This window comes from Zalophus californianus, chromosome 16, assembly GCF_009762305.2.
Source record: "Zalophus californianus isolate mZalCal1 chromosome 16, mZalCal1.pri.v2, whole genome shotgun sequence".
Lineage (NCBI taxonomy): Eukaryota > Metazoa > Chordata > Mammalia > Carnivora > Otariidae > Zalophus > Zalophus californianus.
In genome coordinates this window covers 23,432,719-23,452,477 of record NC_045610.1, presented here as the reverse complement: position 1 = coordinate 23,452,477, position 19,759 = coordinate 23,432,719, and the positions used below count along the sequence as shown (strand labels likewise).

General features: G+C 45.5%; 1 protein-coding gene across 1 annotated transcript; it reads left to right on the top strand.

Moving 5' to 3' along the window:
* Positions 1-679: 679 nt before the first annotated feature.
* On the top strand, positions 680-15,051 carry LOC113939711 (regakine-1-like). Its single transcript, XM_027626210.2, has 3 exons — positions 680-855; positions 14,164-14,284; positions 14,639-15,051. The coding sequence occupies exons 1-3, from the start codon at positions 786-788 to the stop codon at positions 14,769-14,771; spliced, it is 324 nt and encodes a 107-aa protein (XP_027482011.1). The 5' UTR covers positions 680-785; the 3' UTR covers positions 14,772-15,051.
* Positions 15,052-19,759: the final 4,708 nt, after the last annotated feature.

Here is a 19,759-nt window from a genome sequence, read left to right as displayed (position 1 = left end):
TACAATTGTATTCTATGGGATACATTGCCATGTCCCCAGCTCCCCTAGCTTGAGCCAGAAGGAACTCATCCCTCAGCCTCAGTCCTGGAGGCAGCCCTGGCTAAGCTGAGAGCCCTGTACACCTTCCTTGGTTGCTAAGGATCCGCTCAAGCTCCCTGTGCTGCGCAGAGGGCAGGGCCTCCAGCTCACCCTAGGTGAGGGGTTTCAGTCCAGTCCTGGCCGGTGAGGCCCAGCCACCCCAGAATCCCCTCCAAATCCAGCACCTCATTCCCAGTCCCCATCAGGCTTGAGTCCAGGCCTGGTGCCGGAGGTAGACAGAGCACAGGGCCCCCACACTTTCATCCTGGTGGGTCCTAGAATCCCTGAGCCTGAGACAGTTGCCTGGGCCTTTGGACTCATGGTCCACGTGGGCTCACCCCCAAGGAGGCTTCACCAGGCTCCCTGGGGAGGAACAGAAAAGGAGGGCAATTTCTCCCCCAAAGCCCTTCACCTCTGGCCTTCCCCTACCACCACCCTCAAGATGCAAGCCAAATGTGAATTCTGAGACCATTCTCTGTCTTCTACTTCTCTTTGAATAAATTGACTCAGTTCTCGTATTTTAGATACGTCACCAGTCACAATTCCAAAGAAACGAAACTCCCATGCAATCTTGGATTCTTCTATCTCGTGACTTCCTCACCAGCACCCTCTTACAAAGGAAGGTCAGAGCCCAGATTTCAAAGAGTCAGGGAACTCAGGAGTCTTCAGCCCCATCCTGCTCTTACAGCTGGTCAGCCGCCAGAAGGATGAAGGTGATCCTGGCTACCCTGGTCTTCCTCCTCATTCTTGCTGTCCTCCACTCTGAGGCCAATGAAGGTGAGGCCGGTTTCTCTTACTCCTCTGAACAGAGATAGTACAGTGGCTGGAAGCAGGGGGTTGCAGGGAGATGGGGGTGGTCCAGAATAGGCTGCAAAACAGACAGCATCTTTACCAAGGGTCTCTCCCCGTTCCTGGTTTGGACTCATTTCTGCCTCCTTTGGGGAGAGAAAATCCTGCCTCTGAATGCAGCCTCCCTGGCCCTGGGGTTCCCAGCAGAGAGAAGCAAATCCAGCACCCTCTGGGCTACTTGCTTAGCACCCTCTTGCAGATATATAGGAGCCCCCGCATAAGCATAGGCTGGGACAGAGGAATCTGCAAAGGCTCAAACTGTCTTCATGGCTTATGTACTTCTGAAACAAATAACGCAACATATTTTACATGTTGTGGTTTTACATGTTGATTGGTTGCCAACATTTGAAAATCTGTATTTCTTGTTTCTTTTGCAACTATGTAAGACCAAGCAGACGGGAGCCCGAGTTCCCACAACCTTTCACTGGGACTGAAGTGGTGGGTGCCGTCCCTTTAGACAGGGGGTGCGCTCCCAGGTCTTAGGGGCCCCCACTGCCAGGGCCACGTACACCCTGTCTGCCTGTCTGCCTGACTTGTGGGGGTATTGAGCCTGAGACCCCAATATCAGCCTTCCCCCTCTCCCTTTAAGATTTGTCTCATATCTAGAACTCATACAGGAATTCAGTCAAGTAGCAGGCTATAAAATCGATGCACAGAAATCAGTGGCATTCCTATACACCAACAACAAGACAGAAGAGAGACAAATCAAGGAGTCGATCCCATTTACAATTGCACCCAAAACCATAAGATACCTAGGAATAAATCTAACCAAAGAGGCAAAGGATCTGTACTCAGAAAACTATAAAATACTCAGGAAAGAAATTGAAGAAGACACAAAGAAATGGAAAAACGTTCCATGCCCGTGGATTGGAAGAACCAACATTGTGAAGATGTCAGTGGTACCTAGAGCAATCTACACCTTCAATGCAATCCCCATCAAAATACCATCCACCTTTTTCAAAGAAATGGAACAAATCATCCTAAAATTTGTATGGAACCAGAAGAGACCCCGAATAGCCAGAGGAATATTGAAAAAGAAAAGCAAAGCTGGCGGCATCACGATTCCGGACTTCCAGCTCTATTACAAAGCTGTCATCATCAAGACAGTATGGTACTCGCACAAAAACAGACACATAGATCAATGGAACAGAATCGAGAGCCCAGAAATGGACCCTCAACTCTACAGTCAACTCATCTTTGACAAAGCAGGAAAGAATGTCCAATGGCAAAAAGAGTGTCTCTTCAACAAATGGTGCTGGGAAAATTGGACAGCCACATGCAGAAGAATGAAACTGGACCATTTCCTTACACCACACACAAAAATAGACTCCAAATGGTTGAAAGACCTAAACGTGAGACAGGAATCCATCCAAATCCTAAAGGAGAACACAGGCAGCAACCTCTTCCACCTCAGCCGCAGCAACTTCTTCCTAGAAACATCGCCAAAGGCAAGGGAAGCAAGAGCAAAAATGAACTATTGGGATTTCCTCAAGATAAAAAGCTTTTGCACAGCAAAAGAAACAGTCCACAAAACCAAAAGACAACCGACAGAATGGGAGAAAATATTTGCAAATGACATATCAGATAAAGGGCTAGTCTCCAAAATCTAGAAAGAATTTATCAAACTCAACACCCAAAGAACAAATAATCCAATCAAAAAATGGGCAGAAGACATGAACAGACATTTTTCCAAAGAAGACATCCAAATGGCCAACAGACACATGAAAAAGTGCTCAACATCGCTCGGCATCAGGGAAATCCAAATCAAAACCTCCATGAGATACCACCTCACACCCGTCAGGAATGGCTAAAATTAACAAGTCAGAAAACGACAGATGTTGGCGGGGATGTGGAGAAAGGGGAACCCTCCTACACTGTTGGTGGGAACGCAAGCTGGTGCAACCGCTCTGGAAAGCAGTATGGAGGTTCCTCAAACAGTTGAAAATAGAGCTACCATACGATCCAGCAATTGCACTACTGGGTTTTTACCCAAAGATACAAATGTAGGGATCCGAAGGGGTACGTGCACCCCAATGTTTATAGCAGCAATGTCCACAAGCCAAACTGTGGAAAGAGCCAAGATGTCCATCGACAGATGAATGGATAAAGAAGATGTGGTATATATACACAATGGAATATTATGCAGCCATCAAAAGGAATGAGATCTTGCCATTTGCAACGATGTGGATGGAACCGGGGGGTGTTATGCTGAGTGAAATAAGTCAATCAGAGAAAGACATGTGTCATAGGACCTCACTGATAGGAGGAATTCTTAATCTCAGGAAACAAACTGAGGGTTGCTGGAGTGGTGGGGGGTGGGAGGGATGGGGTGGCTGGGTGATAGACATTGGGGAGGGTATGTGCTATGGTGAGCGCTGTGAATTGTACAAGACTGATGAATCACAGATCTGTACTTCTGAAACAAATAATGCAATATATGTTAAGAAAAAAAAAAGAAGAAGATAGCAGGAGGGGAAGAATGAAGGGGAGTAAGTCGGAGGGGGAGACGAACCTGAGAGACGATGGACTCTGAGAAAAAACTGAGGGTTCTAGAGGGGAGGGGGGTGGGGATTTGGGTTAGCCTGGTGATGGGTATTAAAGAGGGCACATTCTGCATGGAGCACTGAGTGTTACGCACAAACAATGAATCATGGAACACTATATCAAAAACTAATGATGTAATGTATGGTGATTAACATAACAAGAAAAAATTATTAAAAAAAAAAAAGATTTGTCTCGTATGTCTACAGCATAGAGCTGCTCCTGGCATGCAGTAAGCTCTTTTTTATTTTTCTTTTTTTTATTGTTATGTTAATCACCATATATTACATAATTTGTTTTGGTGTACTGTTCCATGATTCATTGTTTGTTCATAACACCCAGTGCTCCATGCAGAATGTGCCCTCCTCAATACCCATCACCAGGCTAACCCATCCCCCCAACCTCCACCCCTCCAGAAACCTCAGTTTGTTTTTCAGAGTCCATCATCTCTCCTGGTTCGTCTCCCCCTCTGACTTACTCCCCTTCATTCTTCCTCTCCTGCTATCTTCTTCTTTTTCTTTTTTCTTAAAATATGTTGCGTTATTTGTTTCAGAAGTACAGATCTGTGATTTAACAGTCTGACACAATTCACAGTGCTCACCGTAGCACATATCTTCCCCAATGTCCATCACCCAGCCACCCCATCCTTCCCACCCCCGACCACTCCAGCAACCCTCAGTTTGTTCCTGAGATTAAGAATTCCTCATATCAGTGAGGTCATATGATACATGTCTTTCTCTGATTGACTTATTTCACTCAGCATAACACCCTCCAGTTCCATCCACGTCGTTGCAAATGGCAAGATCTCATTCCTTTTGATGGCTGCATAATATTCCATTGTGTATATATACCACTTCTTCTTTATCCATTCATCTGTCGATGGACATCTTGGCTCTTTCCACAGTTTGGCTATTGTGGACATTGCTGCTATAAACATTGGGGTGCACGTACCCCTTCGGGTCCCTACATTTCTATCTTTGGGGTAAATACCCAGAAGTGCAATTGCTGGATCGAATGGTAGCTCTAATTTCAACTGTTTGAGGAACCTCCATACTGTTTTCCAGAGGGGTTGCACCAGCTTGCATTCCCACCAACACTGTAGGAGGGTTCCCCTTTCTCCACATCCCCGCCAACATCTGTCGTTTTCTGACTTGTTAATTTTAGCCATTCCTGACGGGTGTGAGGTGGTATCTCATGGAGGTTTTGATTTGGATTTCCCTGATGCCGAGCGATGTTGAGCACTTTTTCATGTGTCTGTTGGCCATTTGGATGTCTTCTTTGGAAAAATGTCTGTTCATGTCTTCTGCCCATTTCTTGATTGGATTATTTGTTCTTTGGGTGTTGAGTTTGATAAGTTCTTTCTAGATTTTGGAGACTAGCCCTTTATCTGATATGTCATTTGCAAATATTTTCTCCCATTCTGTCGGTTGTCTTTTGGTTTTGTGGACTGTTTCTTTTGCTGTGCAAAAGCTTTTTATCTTGAGGAAATCCCAATAGTTCATTTTTGCCCTGGCTTCCTGTGCCTTTGGTGATGTTTCTAGGAAGAAGTTGCTGCGGCTGAGGTCGAAGAGGTTGCTACCTGTGTTCTCCTTTAGGATTTGGATGGACTCCTGTCTCACGTTTAGGTCTTTCAACCATTTGGAGTCTATTTTTGTGTGTGGTGTAAGGAAATGGTCCAGTTTCATTCTTCTGCATGTGGCTGTCCAATTTTCCCAACACCATTTGTTGAAGAGACTGTCATTTTTCCACTGGACATTCTTTCCTGCTTTGTCAAAGATGAGTTGACCATAGAGTTGAGGGTCCATTTCTGGGCTCTCGGTTCTGTTCCATTGATCTTTGTGTCTGTTTTTGTGCCAGTACCATACTGTCTTGATGATGACAGCTTTGTAATAGAGCTGGAAGTCCGGAATTGTGATGCCGCCAGCTTTGGTTTGCTTTTTCAACATTCCTCTGGCTATTCGGGGTCTCTTCTGGTTCCATACAAATGTTAGGATTATTTGTTCCATTTCTTTGAAAAAAGTGGATGGTATTTTGATGGGGATTGCATTGAATGTGTAGATTGCTCTAGGTAGCACTGACATCTTCACAATGTTGGTTCTTCCAATCCACGAGCATGGAACGTTTTTCCATTTCTTTGTGTCTTCTTCAATTTCTTTCCTGAGTATTTTATAGTTTTCTGAGTACAGATCCTTTGCCTCTTTGGTTAAATTTATTCCTAGGTATCTTATGGTTTTGGGTGCAATTGTAAATGGGATCGACTCCTTGATTTGTCTCTCTTCTGTCTTGTTGTTGGTGTATAGGAATGCCACTGATTTCTGTGCATTGATTTTATAGCCTGCTACTTGACTGAATTCCTGTATGAGTTCTAGCAGTTTTGGGGTGGAGTCCTTTGGGTTTTCCACATAAAGTATCATATCATCTGCAAAGAGTGAGAGTTTGACTTCCTCTTTGCCGATTTGGATGCCTTTGATTTCTTTTTGTTGTCTGATTGCTGTGGCTAGGACTTCTAATACTATGTTGAATAGCAGTGGTGAGAGTGAACATCCCTGCCGCGTTCCTGACCTTAGGGGAAAAGCTCTCAGCTTTTCCCCATTGAGAATGATATTTGCTGTAAGTTTTTCGTAGATGGCTTTTATGATATTGAGGTATGTACCCTCTATCCCTATACTCTGAAGTTTTTTGATCAAGAAAGGATGTTGTACTTTGTCAAATGCTTTTTCTGCATCTATTGAGAGGATCATATGATTCTTGTTCTTTCTTTTGTTAATGTATTGTATCACGTTGGTTGATTTGCGGATGTTGAACCAGCCTTGCAGCCCAGGGATAAATCCCACTTGGTCACGGTGAATAATCCTTTTAATGTACTGTTGGATCCTATTGGCTAGTATTTTGGTGAGAATTTCTGCATCCATGTTCATCAAGGATATTGGTCTGTAATTCTCCTTTTTGATGGGGTCTTTGTCTGGTTTTGGGATCAAGGTAATGGTGGCCTCATAAAATGAATTTGGAAGTTTTCTTTCCATTTCTATTTTTTGGAACAGTTTCAGGAGAATAGGTATTAATTCTTCTTTAAATGTCTGATAGAATTCCCCTGGGAAGCCATCTGGCCCTGGGCTTTTGTTTGTTGGGAGATTTTTGATGACTGCTTCAATTTCCTTAGTGGTTATAGGTCTGTTCAGGTTTTCTATTTCTTCCTGGTTCAGTTTTGGTAGTTGATACATCTCTAGGAATGCACCCATTTCTTCCAGGTTATCTAATTTGCTGGCATAGAGTTGCTCATAATATGTTCTTATAATTGTTTGTATTTCTTTGGTGTTGGTTGTGATCTCTCCTCTTTCATTCATGATTTTGTTGATTTGGGTCATTTCTCTTTTCTTTTTGATAAGTCTGGCCAGGGGTTTATCAATCTTGTTAATTCTTTCAAAGAACCAGCTCCTAGTTTCGTTGATCTGTTCTACTGTTCTTTTGGTTTCTATTTCATTGATTTCTGCTCTGATCTTTATTATTATTTCTCTTCTCCTGCTGGGTTTAGGCTTTCTTTGCTGTTCTTTCTCCAGCTCCTTTAGGTGTAGGGTTAGATTGTGTATTTGAGACCTTTCTTGTTTCTTGAGAAAGGCTTGTATTGCTATATACTTTCCTCTCAGGACTGCCTTTGCTGTATCCCAAAGATTCTGAACAGTTGTGTTTTCATTTTCATTGGTTTCCATGAATTTTTTTAATTCTTCTTTAATTTCCTGGTTGACCCATTCATTCTTTAGTAGGATGCTCTTTAGCCTCCATGTATTTGAGTTCTTTCCGACTTTCCTCTTGTGATTGAGTTCTAGTTTCAAAGCATTGTGGTCTGAAAATATGCAGGGAATGATCCCAATCTTTTGGTACCGGTTGAGACCTGATTTGTGACCTAGGATGTGATCAATTCTGGAGAATGTTCCATGGGCACTAGAGAAGAATGTGTATTCCGTTGCTTTGGGATGGAATGTTCTGAATATGTCTGTGAAGTCCATTTGGTCCAGTGTGTCATTTAAAGTCTTTATATCCTTGTTGATCTTTTGCTTAGATGATCTGTCCATTTCAGTCAGGGGGGTGTTAAAGTCCCCCACTATTATTGTATTGTTGTCAATGTGTTTCTTTGCTTTTGTTATTATTTGCCTTATATAATTGGCTGCTCCCATGTTTGGGGCATAGATATTTACAATTGTTAGATCTTCTTGTTGGATAGACCCTTTAAGTAGGATATAGTGTCCTTCCTCATCTCTTATTACAGTCTTTGTTTTAAAATCTAGTTTGTCTGATATAAGGATTGCCACCCCAGCTTTCTTTTGGTGTCCATTAGCATGGTAAATGGTTTTCCACCCCCTCACTTTCAATCTGGGGGTGTCTTTGGGTCTAAAATGAGTCTCTTGCAGACAGCATATGGATGGGTCTTGTTTTTTAATCCAATCTGATAGCCTGTGTCTTTTGATTGGGGCATTGAGCCCATTTACATTCAGGGTAACTATTGAAAGGTATGAATTTAGTGCCATTGTATTTGCCTGTAAGGTGACTGTTACTGTATGTTGTCTGTGTTCCTTTCTGATCTTTGCTGCTTTTAGGCTCTCTCTTTGCTTAGAGGACCCCTTTCAATATTTCTTGGAGGGCTGGTTTCATGTTTGCAAATTCCTTTAGTTTTTGTTTGTTCTGGAAGCTTTTTATCTCTCCTTCTATTTTCAATGACAGCCTAGCTGGATATAGTATTCTTGGCTGCCTATTTTTCTCGTTTAGTGCTCTGAAGATATCTTGCCAGTCCTTTCTGGCCTGCCAGGTCTCTGTGGATAGGTCTGTTGCCTATCTAATATTTTTACCATTGTAGGTTACATATCTCTTCTCCCGAGCTGCTTTCAGGATTTTCTCTTTGTCTCTGAGACTCGTAAGTTTTACTATTAGATGTCGGGGTGTTGACCTATTTTTATTGATTTTGAGAGGGGTTCTCTGTGCCTCCTGGATTTTGATGCCTGTTTCCTTCCTCACATTAGGGAAGTTCTCTGCTATTATTTGCTCCAATATACCTTCTGCCCCTCTCTCTCTTTCTTCTTCTTCTGGGATCCCAATTATTCTAATGTTGTTTCGTCTTATCGAATCACTTATCTCTCGAATTCTGCCTTCGTGGTCCTGTAGTTGTTTCTCCCTCTTTTTCTCAGCCTCTTTACTTTCCATCATTTGGTCTTCTATATCACTGATTCTCTCTTCTGCCTCATTTATCCTAGCAGTTAGTGCCCCCATTTTTGATTGCACCTCATCAATAGCCTTTTTGATTTCGACTTGGTTAGATTTTAGTTCTTTTATTTCTCCAGAAAGGGTTTCTCTAATAACTTCCACGCTTTTTTCAAGCCCAGCTAGTATCTTTAAAGTCATGATTCTGAACTCTAGGTCCGACATCGTACTAATGTCCGTATTGAGTAGGTCCCTGGCTGACGGTACTACCTCTTGTTCTTTTTGCTGAGGTGATTTTTTTCGTCTTGTCATTTTGTCCAGAGGAGAATAGATGAATGAGAGAACAAAATGCTAACAGGTTTACAACGTCCCCAGCAAATATACTGTATACAAATCCGAAAAGACCTGAAACCAGGGGAAAAGAAAGGGAAAGAAAGAAAAAAGAAATAGAGAAAAAAAAAAAGGTAAAAACAAAAACAGAACAATACAAAAAAAGCAGAATGTGATCAAATATGATCAGGCTAGTGCATAGATCAGTGCCACACACTAGATTTTGGGCGTATTTTGTTCTGTTAGAAAAAAGTGCCTCCTAAAATTTTAAAGGAAGAAAGACATATATGTACAAAATAAGGGTTGATACAATGAAGGGATAGAAGATGACTGTAAGGATGAAAATTATAATAGATTTTATAAAAGGACTTGATAAGAAGTTGTTTGAAAAAAGAAAGAAGATTTAAAAAAAAAAGAAAGAAAAAAGGGAGAGAATGTGATCAGGCAGGAGACTAGAACAGAGCCATACACTAGTGATTTAGGGTATATTTTGATCTGTTAGAAGAAACTGTATCTCAAAATTTTAAAGAGAGAACAACTTATATATATATGCCAAAAATAAGGCTAACTACTATGAAGGGATAAAATATGACTCCAAAAATGAAAAATAAAAAATGTTTTTTTTTAAAAGAGATTGATAAGATGTTGGTTGAAAAAGGGAAAAAGAAAAAGAAAAAAAAACAGTTAACAAAAATTAACTTTGATGAACTAATGAATCATGGAAAAAAAAAGCCATGAAGTCTATGTGCAGTATTCCCCTAGCGCTGGAGTTCTCCGGTTCTCCTTGATTGGTAAACTTGGTCTTGGCTTGCTGGCTGTTCGTGCTGATCTTCTGGGGGGAGGGGCCTGTTGCTGTGGTTTCCAAATGTCTTTGCCGGAGGCTGAATTGCCCCGCCCTTGTCGGTCCGGGCTAAGCAAGCTGCTCGGGTTTGATCTCAGGAGCTTTTGTTCCCTGCAAGCTCTCCGTACAGCCTTGGAGGACCAGAGCAAAATGGTGGCCTCCCAAACTCCGCCCGAAGGAGCTGAGAACTCGGGGCCCCGCTCCTCAGTGCGCCCCCAGAGAAAAGCAGTCACTCCCTTGTCCCTGGTCTCCGGCAGCACTCCGTGCTCACCCGGCCTGTGACCGAGCATTTGTATCTGTGGCACCCGACCCCGTGTGGAGTCCCCAAACCCAGCAGATCCCTGCAGTGCGTTCCCGCACCGGTCCTCCTGGGGGAGGAAGGGGAGTCTCCCCGGATCTGCCACCTGTTGGGTCCCTGCTGCAGGAGCAGTGGCCCGACTGTGCCGCGGATCACAGTTTATGGCCACCCCAAGCTGAGAGCCCGCGCCTCAGCTCCGTCTCTGCAGCCGGCTTCCCTGCTCCGATACCTGGGAGCTCTGCCGCACTCAGGCTCCCCCGGTCTTTCTGTGACCCCGAGGGTCCTGAGACCACACTGTCCCGCGAGGGTTCCACCCCCCGCTTAGCCACTGGAGTGACGTCCCTCAGCGGAGCCGACTTCTAAAAGGTCCGATTTTGTGCTCCGCGGCTCTAGCACTTGCCAGAAGCGGCCGGCGGAGGCCCCCTCCCCCGCCGTCTATCCTCCCGAATATCGCCTCGGATTCACTTCTCCGCACGTCCTACCTTCCAGAAAGTGGTCGCTTCTCTGTTCAGAGAGTTGTTGCTACTCTCCTCTTTGATCTCCTGTTGAGTTCGTAGGTGTTCAGAATGGTTTGATCCCTATTCAGCTGAATTCCTGAGACCAGATGAAATCTAGGTCTCCTACTCCTCCGCCATCTTGCTCCGCCCCCTGCAGTAAGCTCTTAATAAGTATCTGTGAGATACTCCAAGCAGAGGCAACAGCAGGCGACTGAGAAAGGCAGGGCTAGACCCCAGGTGTCCTGACCCCCAGCTCACTGCCCTTTCCACCCTAAACAGGCATGGTTGCCTCTCTTCAGGGAGCGGGAACCAGGGGAGAAGGTGGCACAGTGGGACCCTGGGGCGGTGGCAGGGAGTGGAGGGAGATTTCCCAGGAAACTATTCTCCGGAGCTGAATTTCAACCAAAATCAGAGACAGAAATACACTCAATCCTAGAACTCTGATCCGGCATCCCTGCTAGTCCAAGGAATGATGGCCGGTTTTCCAGGAATTGTGACTGCAACTAGCTATAGAACTCCCTCCGTAATGCTTCCCCGTAATTCCCGTGATCATCGTGGGGCCTCTCATCTGCAGATGGGATAAGGGATACTTTCTCAAAAGGCTGGCATGAGGAATGGAGAGTCAGGAACTAAGCCACACACCAGGCCTATGGTAGAGACTCTTTTTTTTTTTCTTCTTCAGAGAACAGCAACCCAGAATGGAGAAATAACTGGCTTTATGGTCAGGGAGACATAGATTCAAGTTGAATTCATTCATTCATTCAACAAATATATATTAAAAGCCTACTCCTGCCACCCTTTCAGTAAACATGCTGGGCTACAGTGAGGGACAGAGGCAGACACTGTCTCTACTCCCAGGGAGCCTCATTCTAGAAGCTCTGCCCTGGTCAGCTTGTGGACCTTCCTTGTCTCTTTCAGGCCTCCTGAGCCTCAGGTTCTCCGTCTGTTACACAGGGGTAAGGAGGCCCTGACTTAAACAGTCATCAGCATATAAATCAATACACAGTACTTGCCCCATCGATATTTGCCGTTTTAAGGAGACAGGTTTGGAAAGGGTGGGTGTCCTGTCCGGAGTCACATAGCTTTCAGGAACAGAGACAAGGACAAGTGTAGCTTTCCTGCTTTGTAGCCAAGGCTCTGCTCATTATAACATCATAAACCTCCCCCTTCTATCATTCTCTCGAGACCCGTGAAAGAGGACCCTCTCATATGGAGGGGCCGGTCCTGCCCTGCTGTAGCCCACCCTGCACATTCCCTAGCAATTCATAGGGCAACTCCTTCTCAGCATGTCAGGAAACTATGTTTTTCCAAATCCCAAGTCCTAAGAAAACTCAGTTGAGAAACTGGGAATATGTGGAAAATTCTTGCAAGAATTAAAGCTTAACAATCCATATGGAGGTGTTACTGATTTAAAGGAACCCACTGACATGTGGAGCAAAAGCAGGAAACACGTGACACGGGGGATGTAATGTTAAGATCAGCATTTCGGGAAACCGGAGCAAGAGCATGCAGGGGGGAAGTGACCAGGACCTGACAGCTTGGAGCTGTAGCCATGTCACAAGTATAAGTCCATGGCCCTGTCTGCCGCTGAGTGTTTACCTCATACACTTAGCACAAATCATGTAAGTGGTGTTTCGAGGAACAAGTTTTAAAAGCAAAATACGTCCTTCAGTGGGCCATTTCAACTGCGATTCCTGCTAGGAGATGTGAATATTCTGTTACTTGAACAATAATGTTCATGGACGTTGCCCAGTGTTTGAATAATTGTTACAGGGCTCTAGTTCTTTATAAATGCTTTTGCAGAAGAAATACAAAGAGAAAATGTATAAATGTTGTAGACTACTGGGACGTGACACCAGAAACGTTTGCTAATTCGTACATAAAATCTAAATTAACAAAAGCACTATTGACTTGAATGGGAAAACCAGTCAGTACAAGCGGACAAGATACTCCCATTGATAAAAAAGGAAATGAGCTTGTAGGAAAGATTATAGATTCTAACACCCAACTGGAAGATGCACTTGGACACAGTTTGAAAGATTTGGCCAACAGCACCGCACGGCAAAAATGGAAAAAATGTTTCTACATTTGCAATATTTGTTACAACACAAAGATAAAGGCTACAAATAGGGCAATTAATGCTTCTGTGTTTTAAAAATTCATTTTTGAATGATAAATTTTAAATATTTTAAATATTAAACAACTGTAGTATTTTTTTCCCACTTTTTAAATAATTTTTTCTTGGCCATTTATTCTGTATCAATGTTCCCTTCTTTCCATATTTTCTGTTAGCGACTGTATCTGCCAGAGAACATTCCACATGTTATTGAGTATATAATCTTGTCACAACACTTAGAGACCATTTATTACCTTACCTTTTTTTTGTTTTTTACAGAAAACCTCTGAAACTTTCAGTACAACCCTATCACAGAAAAGCAATTCATTGTTTAGCATATGGTCGTGAATTATTATTTAGAAACATGAAAATAAAGTGTTATGGAAAATATACAGTACACCTAAATCGAATACAATGTTATATTGTCAATTACATCTCAATTCTTTTTTTAAATTTTTTTTTATTTATTTATTGTTAAAGATTTTATTTATTTATTTGACAGAGAGACGCAGCCAGAGAGGGAACACAAGCAGGGGGAGTGGGAGAGGGAGAGGCAGGCTTCCCACGGAGCAGGGAGCCCGATGCGGGGCTCGATCCCAGGACCCTGGGATCATGACCTGAGCCGAAGGCAGACGCTTAACAACTGAGCCACCCAGGCGCCCCCTCAATTCTTTTCTTTTATGTTATGTTAATCACCATACATTATATCATCAGTTTTTGATGAATCATGGAATTACATCTCAATTCTTAAAAAGAAAACGGAATAATTTATGAGTTAAGAATTCCCAGGAATTCTGATTTCTTATTCCCCAATCCTGCCGACTGTCAGAAATTTGAAACACTTCAACCGGGAGTCACACCCCAGCCCGAGGGAAGGGTCAGAGAGAAGTCAGCAGGGGCCAGCAGTGGGCAGGGAAGAGAGGTTTTAGAGGAGGATAATTTTTTTTAAGTCACCTCTACACCCAACGTGGTGCTCAGACTCACGACCCTGAGATCAAGAGTCCCATGCCCTACTGTGCGAGCCAACCAGGGGCCCCTAGACAAGGATAATTTAAGAAGGAGAGGAGGGGGCACCTGGGTGGCTCAGTTGGTTAAGCGACTGCCTTCGGCTCAGGTCATGATCCTGGAGTCCCGGGATCGAGTCCCACATCGGGCTCCCTGCTCGGCAGGGAGTCTGCTTCTCCCTCCGACCCTCTTCCCTCTCGTGCTCTCTATCTCTCATTCTCTCTCTCTCAAATAAATAAATAAAATTCTTTAAAAAAAAAAAAAGAAGGAGAGGAGGACGGGCTGCAAGAAGCCAGGCCTTACTCCCTCCCAGGTGCTCTGGTCTGGTCTCCTCCTCTGATGATCTGCGCGATAGAGATACAGGTTTACGCTTCCTTGTGGAAAAGCTTTCATCATCACATGGCCCTCTACCTTGCAGAACCAGTTAATAAATTAACCTCCCATCTGTGCTGTTTCACCTACATCTCACGGAAGGTCCCACTCCGGATTGTGAAAGGTTATGACAGGACCAGTGACCAGTGCCCCACACCAGGGGTCATGTGAGTTCGGCCATGCTGGGGGCGGAAGGGGGTATAAATATGAGAACCAGGAGGGCCTGGGAGAAGGAAGCAGAGGGGTAGGACTAGCTAGGAAGTGGGGGGAGCACAGGAAGAACCAGCTGAGCAGCACCCTGGGGACTTCCCAGCCTGAGCTTGGCCTCCAGGGAGGTAATGGGAGCCGGTGGTAGGGTCTTCACGGACTCCTTGGGGAGCAACAGAAAGTGGGGTGTCCTTCTCTGTGTGAAGGGCCCACGTCCAGCAGAGAGAGAGGTGGGGAAGCTCAAGCTGGGTAGAGAAGGAGCTGGGCTCCTCTCTGCCTGCTGACTCAATTTCCCCTTTCTCCTTGTTCCACAGCTTCCTCATGCAACAGGGCCGACAGATCTGCGCCAACCCCAATGTTGCCTGGGTGCAGGAGTACATCAGACACCTAGACCACGCGTCTAAGTTGTCTGGGAGCACTGGGGCCCGCATGGCCAAGGGAGTGTGAAGAGACGCCACGGAGCCCCCTTCCCTCCCCAACTCTCTCAGCCCCAGAAGGTCCCTGGGAGTTGTCCTGGTCCAAATTGAAACTCTTTCTTGCTTTTCTGTGCTCCCATTCTCTAATGAATCCTGCTCTTTCCTGAAGCTTCGCTTTGACACTGCCGTCTGGGACCTGAGGACACTGTGGCCCCCAGACAGCATCTGTCTCCCCTTTGCAGGCAGCCAGTTGTTGAAATAAAGCCATGCCCCAGAAAGGAAACTGGGTGGTTTGAACTGATTCTCTCACAGACAGCTGGTTATGTCTCTTCTTTTATAGACACTTCTACGGTATTAACTATGTATCAGGTGCTGTTCTAGACTCTTCCATATGAACTAATTTACATAGTGGGATGATGGGGGCAGAGTTAGAATCAGGAGTACTGAACACAAGCGACCCCTTGTTCGGGGCCTTATATCACAGGAACAGCGTGAAAATCCAGACAAACTGTTCGTTTGCATGGAAAGTAGCCGGTTGAGGTGCACACCTAACACATCATTCCCATCATCCATACTGGGGGCTGCAGCCCCCCCCTTCCCTGGAGGCTCTTCCCCGCACCTCTGCCATTTAAACATTTACTTCTCTGACCACCCGTGAAGACCTAGTGTAAGTAACACCTTGTTCTCTGCGCCTAAAGCCACGCACCCCAAACCCTGAGATCCTGCCTGCAGTCTCTTCGGTTGCTCCCTTGGCCCTCATCCCTGATGCCCGGTGTGGAAGTGACTTTGGACATCTGAACTCGCCCCCACCACTGCCCCAATTAAAGACAGAGCCAGGTACAAGGCAGTTCTCCGTAGGGTACAAGGAGGAAAAGGGAGGTAGGTGGGAGGTACTCAGCTCTGCTCTGGGGGATGCTGAGGCTAACGCCAGCCTGGCCATGCTTCACTTGGACACAGACCAGAGAAGGGCCTCGGGGACGCTGGGTTGTTCAACCCATACCCCCAGACTCAGGTCTTGCGGAAGACACACTACAGCTTTCTGCCTCAGTCCTAACTCCTGCAGAAGAAAGATCCTGTTTGGCACCATAGGTCAGAGATCTCTGCACATCCGTGAGTTTAGTGGTGGGGTGTGAGGGGCCGTCTACTGTCTGGGGCAAGGTTAGGAAACTAACAGTCTTTTTTTTTTTAAAGATTTTATTTATTTATTTGAGAGAGAGAGAGAGAATGAGAGATAGAAAGCACGAGAGGGAAGAGGGCCAGAGGGAGAAGCAGACTCCCTGCCGAGCAGGGAGCCCGATGCGGGACTCGATCCCGGGACTCCAGGATCATGACCCAAGCCGAAGGCAGTCGCTTAACCAACTGAGCCACCCAGGTGCCCCACTAACAGTCTATCTTAAGTGTCCTCACATTCCTCCGTCGAGGCCCATTTCCTCACTTTCCTGCTCCTCACTCTTCCAAATTCCAACCCTTAGAGCCGTAATGCACCTGGGCTTACTCTCGTTCAAATCCCATCTGGAAACCAGTTCTCCGCACCTCCATTCACACTAAAATATGGTCGAAGTTTTGAGGGAGCGCAAATCCCAAAGCCAAAGAATCATTGAGGAGGTGGGAGGGCCTGGGGTCTCTGGGAAGGATGGGAAGGAGTGCAGGGGTCAATAGAATCTCCACTCTCCAAGCTACTCATAGTCCTACAGGTTAGCACAGCCATCTGGCCCCCAGCCAAGTGAGCCTGTCTGCCTATAGGAGAGAAGGAAGGAGCTTAGGGAGGCACCTACTATGTGTCAAGAATTGTGCAAAGTGCTGTACGTACACAACATCTTTTAACCACCTTCACTTCCCTGTGGTGTCCCGCTCATTACTCCTGTTTTACTATAAAGTCCTTTTAGGGCACAGTCCTCCTAACCCTCCCTCATCCATCCCTCTCGCTAGGTGACCTCAGCCAGACTCATAGCTTCCATATTCCCGTATATGCTGACAAGGTCCAAATTTATACTTCTTCAGCCCAGGCGCCTCCACTCAGGTGTCTAAGAGCTTCTCAAAATTAGCTGGCCCAAACTGGACTCCTGAAATGTCCCCAAATCTGCTCCTCCCTTGTCTTTCCATCTCAGTAAACGGTAGCAACATCCTTCCAACTGTTCTGAACAAAATCCTGTAGCCATCCGTGATTCTGCTCCTTCTTTCCCCCTATCACCTATCTTGTACTTCCCGCACCCAAAGCTGAGCACTCACGGCCGCCTCTGCTGTTACTCCACCACCCACCATCTCTCCCCAAGATGACCAAAGTAACCTCGTAAGAGTCTCCATGCTTGTAATCTCAACAGAACGGCCAATGATCCTTTCAAACATAAGTCAGATCATTCCATTCTCCTGCTCAAACTGCACCCCCAATGATTTCCTATCTCAGAGTCAAAGTCATGTGAGCATAGCTGCCTTCCAAAGTCTACAAAATCCTGCATGATTTGCCCACCAGCCCCACACCACCTGACCTCATCTCTTACCTTCTCCCTAGCTTCCTCCACTCCACTTCAGTGCCTTCTGTGTGGTTCCCCAAACACAACAGGCAGGATCCAGCCCCAGGGTTTTGTGCCTGTTCCTTTGCTAGAAACTTCCGCCTCCATCTCTGGTCAGTTTCCTTTAGGTCATGCTCAAATGTCGCCTTATCAGGAAAGCCTTCCTTGAACATCCTGTAATATGTAGCCTTTCTACACACACACACACACACACACACACACACACACACACACAATTCCTTAACCTCCTTCCCCACTTGTTGCCATTACCTCCAAAGTACTTGCCAGCTTGTATTATACTATATATTTACTTATTTATGTTTATCTGTCTCCTTGTAATTAGAATGTAAACTTCATGAGGGCAGAGATTTTTTAATATTTATTCACTGTTCTACCCTCAGTGCCTAGAGAGGACCTGGTACAGAGTAGGCACTATTGGGCGGATGGATGGATGGATGGATGGATGGAGTCACTTAGGCTCAGAAACAAACCTAAAGAGGAGAAGGCTTCCAGGAGAGAATTTTTGGAACAACTCCATCTTGAAGAGCACTTCTTCCCAGTGCGGGGGGTAACCACTAATGACCTTCACAGAGAGGTTCTGGAAAGTAGAGCACAATGGCACTTCATTCTCGCTGCCATTCTTCTTAGTTATTTGGGATGCTTGGCCCTGTGGGGAGCTGAGATGGATACTGAGTGTCCTGGGAATGTGGAACTGTAATTGCCATGGGATATGCTCCTTCCTCAAGCTTCTCTCCTCAGGAAATAGAATCTTCACTCTCCAGGCTACTCAAGCTGAAAACAGGAAGTCACCCTTAAAACCCCTCACCCTCACTACACCCCCCCCCTCCATCCAATCCATCAACAAATCCCTTCACTCTGCCAAAATCTCTCTCAAATCCACCTACGTTGGCTCTTCCACCACCACCGCAATCCAATCCCTCATCCACATGACCTCATGATGTGTCTCAGAAGCAGATGAGGGTTTGGCAGGTATACAGAATCCAATCAGGCATCTGAGAATGGTGCCTAGTCAGGAAGATCATGAAAATTCAGAATTCAATTATACAGAAAGAAGTGGCTAAAGAAAGTCAGTGATAACCTTAGCAGACGGTACAAAATTCCATCCACACAGATCACGGAAAAGAATTATGAAAGATCTAAAGGCTGATGGACAGGCATCGGAGCATCTTCAGTGCCAGAGAAGATGGTAATAGATGTCCTAAAGAACGAAAGAAATGACAAAATGTAGCCTAGCCATGAGGAATGTTTGCTATACCCTCCGTAGAGGTGCTGGCTTCTGTCTACACAAGTAACACAGAAGAATCATTTGAGGGTATAATTAGAACCTAGAAGCCACCAACCCATTTTAAAGGAAGTGAACTCCAAGCCTCCTGTTGTCAACTCGACTGAAAATAGAGCTCCATGTACCCAGTCATGGTGGAATGGAATCACCCCTAAGGTGTGCAGACCCAGGTCTCAAGTCTCTTTTGGCCAATAAGCAACCCTCCACTGCTGGGATGGTGATCGGGTGAAGACCACGAATAACTGGCCTAGTAATCACAATGTGTTTAAGATAATAACACCGTACCCTAGTGGGTAAGCCGCAGAATGGTTATAATTAAACATAGAGGGGCGCCTGCATGGCTCAGTCGTGAAGCGTCTGCCTTCGGCTCAGGTCATGGTCCCAGGGTCCTGGGATCGAGTCCCGCATCGGGCTCCCTGCTCCGCGGGAAGTCTGCTTCTCCCTCTCCCTCTCCCCCTGCTTATGTTCCCTCTCTCGCTGTGTCTCTCTCTGTCAAATAAATAAAGAAAATCTTTTTTTTAAAAAAGGTAGATAGATAGAGATAAAAATCAAAGGAACTTCGAATGGCTTCCTACACAGAACTTCAGTTGCAGATGTGAACAAACTCACACCAACAGAAGTTGTCCTCCTCTCTCGCCCTGATGACCACAGTCGGCTCCCCTTGGGCTCTCCACTTCCATCCTTCGCCCACCCCTCTCCATTCTCCACTGCAGCCACCTGAAAACCCTTCAAGAGCTTCCCGTGATAACTGGAATAAAATCCACAATCCTTACCCTCCCTGCCAGATGTCCCTATACTGGGGCCCCTGCGTTCCTCCTGAGGCTCACCCTGCCCCACTGGTCTCTGTGCTCCAGCCACACTGACTTTCTTTCGTTACCTCAAATGCTCTAGCCTCATTTTTGCCTCGGCTTTCACATGTGTTATTCCCTCCCTAGGGTTTCCATTTCACCCACCCTTAGCTGGCTAACTCCCTCCCAGCCCACCCTTCAGGTCTCAGTTAACTGGTCCTTCCTTAGGGTGGACTTGGATTAACCCGGAGTGTAAGTTTGGCCTCCAGTCATACTGTTTCATAAAATCCTATAACTCACCCTTCCTAGCTCTTATCATACTTTTTAATTACATACTTATTCTACATGATTATTTCTTTAATGCTTTTCTCCCTCACAAGACTGTCAGTTCCATGAGGCCAAGTAGCACTGGTTGGGT